This window comes from Ranitomeya imitator, chromosome 1, assembly GCF_032444005.1.
Source record: "Ranitomeya imitator isolate aRanImi1 chromosome 1, aRanImi1.pri, whole genome shotgun sequence".
In the NCBI taxonomy this organism is placed as follows: Eukaryota; Metazoa; Chordata; class Amphibia; order Anura; family Dendrobatidae; genus Ranitomeya; species Ranitomeya imitator.
In genome coordinates, this window is record NC_091282.1 from 556469356 (window position 1) to 556475355 (window position 6000).

The following is a 6000-nucleotide window of genomic DNA, read 5'->3' on the forward strand; positions in this document are numbered from 1 at the left end:
TTTCTGTTCATTTAGCAAGGATTGGGGATATTAATAGTGATAAGCGAATATACTCGTTACTTGAGATTTCTCGAGCATGCTCCGGGGTCCTCCAAGTATTTTTTAGTGCTTGGAGTTTTAGTTTTTCTTGCTGCAGCTGAATGATTTACATCTTAGCCAGCATAAGTACATGTGGGGATTCCCTAGCAACCAGGCAACCCCCACATGTACTTATGCTGGCTATCAGCTGTAAATCATTCAGCTGTGGCAATAAAAAACTAAATATCTGAGCACTAAAAAATACTCGGAGGACACCCGAGCATGCTCGAGAAATCTCGAGTAACGAGTATATTCGGCCATCAGTAGATATTAACCTTTTTACTCTACTTTTTATAGTGGTGCAGAAATATATTATCTGGCTTCAATAATTCCCCCCCCCCCCCCCCCCCAAAAAAAAAAAAAAAAAAACACAACAAATAATAGTATTTATCATTTAGATCTTAAAAGGAACCACTTATTAAAGGTCCAACCACACACAAAGGAGTAAAAAAAAAGACCAGGTTAAGTAAATATGGAAGTATCAGAGACGTATACATAAGTTCCTTGTAATGGAGGACCAGAAGGTCAGCCAAATGGAAGGGGGCCTTGTGACACCTTCAGGGCTCCCAGACTGGATTACATATTTGGCATGTTGTCATGATAGAGAGAGGTTGGTTGTTATGGTAAGCAGGTGAGCTAGGTTCACACTTGCGTTGTGCAGTCCGTTCCACAAATCCGTTAAACGGACTGCACTAACGCAAGTGCTGACTTTGGCACTGCGCTAGCGCAGATGGAGCATCTGCTAGCTCCATCTGCGCTAGCAGTGACGGACCTGGAAACGCTGCAGCCCGCATCTCGGGTCCGTCACTCAATGACGGCACATTGCTAGCGCACGCCCATTGTGGGCGTGCGCTAGCGATGCGTTCGCCATTGCCAGTAATGGCGGCGTTAACGGACTACGTTACACTGCGTTATGCCACGGTGTAACGTAGTCCGTTAAACGGGTTCACACAACGCAGTAATAATTTTACCAAATTCCATCTTTCTTAGGTAGAGGACGCCTTATCCTATCTGGATCAGGTGAAAATCCGTTTTGGCAGTGATCCCGCTACATATAATGGATTCCTCGAGATTATGAAGGAATTTAAGTCTCAGAGGTAAGAAAACCACAGTATGATAAGGTGGTGTTTTTTGTTTTCAGCTAGCTCCTTTACTATAAATAGTGAAGGCAGTGTCTCTTCTTCGCAAATACTAAAGGCATATGAACATCAAAGGGTGCCCCTGTAGGAACCTCTCCTGTTCTCACAGAGCCATGGTGTTAGTGATTGACAGGTCGCAGTATCTGTGGGGTTGCTGGAGGCGAGACCCGGAGATAGAGGAACTTTGTGCTAGAACACAGAATATCCCATGCGCTTCCTGTAAGAATTCTCGCTAGCCTTTTGCTGTAGTATTTTGTGTGACTTGTCTGTGCCATACCTCTACAGCAGTTCTTTCTTTTCCTGAATTGCTTGACCTCTCAGCCTGGGTCAGGAGTGATAAATACTCGATCTGTTGCCGCTGAATAATTGTAGCCTCTGCTTGGTATATTTATAACAGATTGGAACATGTGTACATACTACATGTTATCCTGCTTCTCTCCAGCATACATACACATTCAGCTTGTGGGACCTACTAAGTATGGTGAGGGCACAGTTGTAGCAGTCTGTAATTAAAAACAAAGTAAAAGCACAAGCGTGGTATATGTTTGTGAGCTCTTTTGACTGTTGCTCCTGTTGTCTAAATGATCATTAGGTGGTTCTAACTTTTATTTTTTTTTTCTCTTTGTTATAGCATCGATACTCCTGGTGTAATACGTCGTGTTTCCCAGCTATTCCATGAACATCCAGACTTGATGTTGGGCTTCAATGCATTTCTGCCACTTGGCTATAAAATTGAGCTTCCTAAAAATGGCAAACTTATTGTTCAGTCATCAATGGCTAGCCCGGTAATTAGTTAAACATAAATTTTTTTTTTTACATTTCTTAAGATGGCTAAAATAAATTGAGAACATGGTTTTGTCCTGTTTCCACAGGTATCTGCAGATGCTGCCACAAGCAACGTGCCTAGCAATCGTTTAGTGGTTCCTCCAGTGCCTGAAAATTCCCATAGTGATGCAGTGGAAGAAGTACGCCATCACGAAAAGGAAAAGAATCCCGCTCCTCCGGAATCGGACTCTCTTGAGTTTCACAATGCCATCAGCTATGTTAATAAAATAAAAACCCGATTCCTTGACCGCCCTGAAATCTATAGGTCTTTTCTAGAAATCCTCCATACGTACCAGGTAATTAAACTCCCTTTTTTTATCCAGCTTAAAACATGTATGAAAAAAAAAAATTGTGTTAATATACTTTGACTATATGTGACAATCAAGGGCCCCTTGTAGTTCTGTCGCCAGCTTCCGGTCCCAGGGTGTGAGGACGTCGCGGTCATGTGACCGCGACATCATCACAGGTCCTGCGCGCCTGCGCGAGAAGGACCTGCCATGACGTCACGGTCATGTGACCGCGACGTCCTCACACCCTGGGACCGGAAGCTGGCGACAGAACTACAAGGGGCCCTCGGATTGGAAGGTGAGTATATGTTTAATTTTTATTTTTTAACCTGTGACATACGTGGCTGGGCAATATACTACGTGGCTGGGCAATATACTACGTGGCTGGGCAATATACTACGTGACTGGGCAATATACTACGTGACTGGGCAATATACTACGTGGACATGCATATTCTAGAATACCCGATGCGTTAGAATTGGGCCACCATCTAGTATGTATATAAAAGTTCAAATCGCGCCCCTTTTCTCCCCATTCAAAATAAGACAAGAAAAAAAATCAAACAAACACATATTTGGTATCACCGCATTCAGAATTGCCTGATCTATCAAAAGAAAGGATTAACCTGATTGCTAAACGTCATAGCGAGAAAAAAATTCAAAACGCCAGAATTACGTTTTTTTTTTTTTTTTTTTGGTCGCAGCAACATTGCATTAAAGTGCAATAATAAGATCGTATCTGCACCAAAATGGTATCATTGAAAAATGTCAGCTCGGCTCGCAAAAAATAAGCCCTCACCTCATCGGAATATTGCACAAATTTTTTTTTTTAACTTTTTTTTTTTTACCAAAGTTTGGTATTTTTTTTTTTAACCACTTAGATAAAAAAACAACCTAGACATGTTTGGTGTCTATGAACTCACAATGGCAGATTAGTTTTAGCATTTAGTGAACCTAGCAAAAAAGCCAAACAAAAAACAAGTGTGGGATTTCACTTTTTTTTGCAATTTCACCGCTTTTGGAATTTTTTTCCAGTTTTCTAGTACACGATATGCTAAAACCAATGATGTCGTTCAAAAGTACAACTTGTCCTGCAAAAAATAAGCCCTCACATGACCATATTGACGGAAAAATAAAAGTTTTATGGCTCTGGGAACAAGGGGAGCGAAAAACGAAAATGCAAAACCTGAAAAAAGCTGGGGTCATTAAGGGGCTAAATCACCCCCCAGTTTGCCCCATTCTAAAAAAAAAAAAAAAAATACACATTTTTCTGCTTTTTACCTGCTTCAATAGGCTCCTTAGGAGACTTGAAGCTGTGGTTATATGATCGCTTATGCTACTAAAGCCTTGCTATGTTTAGCAGAAATCCTCATTATCTCTTATAGATGCCGGCCACGGTGACCTTCATAGCAGATCTGCCAACCCATTGGTGCCCCACCATCATGTGTCAGAGCCGCTGATGGGTGGGATTTGTGATGTTCCTCCTGTAAGCGTGAGTTAAATGCCGCTATCAGAGATTGACAGCAGCATTTAGCATGTTAGCAGCCGCGGGTGGATTGCAATTCAACCCACAGCTGTTAAGGCACATGACAGCTGATCAAATCAAAATTTCAAAATTATACAGATTTTTCAGCATTTTTGCAAACTGGTGAGCTTTTCCATCTACTATATAATTGTCTAAGGGTCCTTTCTGTCTGTCTGGCTTTCTGTCTGTCTGTCACGGATATTCATTGGTCGCGGCCTCTGTCCTGGAAATCCAAGTCGCTGATTGGCCGCGGCAAAACAGCCACGACCAATCAGCGATGGGCACAGTCCGGAAGAAAATGGCCGCTCCTTACTACCTGCAGTTAGTGGCCGGCGCCCGCATACTCCCCTCCGGTCACCGCTCACACAGGGTTAATGCCGGCGGTAATGGACCGCGTTATGCCGCGGGTAACGCACTCTGTTTCCGCCGCTATTAACCCTGTGTGTCCCCAACCTTTACTATTGATGCTGCCTATGCGGCATCAATGGTAAAAAAAATGTAATGTTGAAAATAATAATAAAAAAACCCTGCTATACTCACCCTCCGTTGTCGGCTGAGCCGCTCGCGCCGGCCACCATCTTCCGTTCCCGGCGATGCATTGCGAAATTACCCAGAAGACTTAGCGGTCTCACGAGACGCTAAGTCATCTGGGTAATTTCGCAATGCATCCTGGGAACGGAAGATGGCGGCAGCTGTGCGCGTACCGCCAGAGCTCCGCTGGATCTCAGGGGGTGAGTATATAACTATTTTTTATTTTAATTATTTTTTTTTAACAGGGATATGGTGCCCACACTGCTGTATACTACGTGGGCTGTGTTAGATACCGCGTGGCTCTGTGCAGTATACTACGTGGCTGAGCAATCTACTACGTGACTGGGAAATATACTACGTGGCTGGGCAATATACAGTACTACGTGGCTGGGCAATATACAGTACTACGTGGCTGGGCAATATACAGTACTACGTGGCTGGGCAATATACAGTACTACGTGGCTGGGCAATATACAGTACTACGTGGCTGGGCAATATACAGTACTACGTGGCTGGGCAATATACAGTACTACGTGGCTGGGCAATATACTGTACTACGTGGCTGGGCAATATACTGTACTATGTGGCTGGGCAATATACTACGTGGACATGCATATTCTAGAATACCCGATGAGTTAGAATCGGGCCACCATCTAGTTATCATATAATGCTCTAAGTAAAACACCTGTTTGTAACTTATGGCTATCAATTAGTGATGAGCGAGTATACTCGTTGCTCGGGTGATCTCCGAGTATTTGTAAGTGCTCGGAGATTTAGTTTTCATCGGTGGCAGCTGAATGATTTACGGCTACTCGCCTGCTTGATTACATGTGGGGGTTTCCTAGCAACCAGGCAACCCCCACATGTACTCAGCTTGGCTAGCAGCCGTAAATCATTCAGCTGCGTCAACAAAAACTAAATCTCTGAGCAGTTACTCGGACACAACCCGAGCAAAGAGTACACTCGCTCATCACTACTATCAATCCATTTACTACTTGGTGGTGTTTTCATACAGACTAGGCTGCATGATGTAGAATGGTTGAATATCAGTTATTCATCAAGTGTAGGTGTTTTTAACGTTCAAATCCCATCAATGATACAAATGGTTTTGAAGATCTGAATTCATAAAGTATTATATGAATATTTCCGTTGATAATGTAAAAAGAATAATCGAATTAGTGAAGCAATTTTTTTTCCCCCCGCTAATTACGAATATGTACTGACCACATCTGTGACTATATACTTATTCCAAATGCTGCTGAACTGTTGCCTTCTAACATGGCATCTCCTTTTACATTACAAAAATTTAAAAATGTGCCTAATATTTTTTAAATTCTCCTAAATAGTTCCATGCATTTAACTTCCAGACTTGAGACCACTCCTTTAAAATCATCATCATAAATGGGGAAAGATTTGTGCATATGAAACTAGAAGCCATATTAATCTTAGTTTATTTTACCCATTTCCCCCCTCCCCCCCTTTTTTTGGTCAGAAAGATCAGTTAAATCCAAAAAGCCGCCCATTTCGTGGAATGTCAGAGGAAGAGGTGTTCACGGAAGTAGCCAATCTGTTTCGTGGTCAGGAGGATCTGCTCTCTGAATTTGGCCAGTTCCTTC

General features: G+C 42.7%; 1 protein-coding gene across 1 annotated transcript in view; it reads left to right on the forward strand.

The window, feature by feature from the left end:
• The window catches only part of SIN3B (SIN3 transcription regulator family member B), a 91486-nt gene that overhangs the window by 21364 nt on the left and 64122 nt on the right, over positions 1-6000 (forward strand). The window contains exons 3-6 of the mRNA XM_069767761.1: positions 1069-1175; positions 1849-2002; positions 2090-2338; positions 5877-6000. The exon at positions 5877-6000 is cut by the window's right edge and continues 20 nt beyond it. Of these exons, the coding sequence (XP_069623862.1) occupies positions 1069-1175; positions 1849-2002; positions 2090-2338; positions 5877-6000 (634 nt within the window). The remainder of the gene's footprint in view (positions 1-1068; positions 1176-1848; positions 2003-2089; positions 2339-5876) is intronic.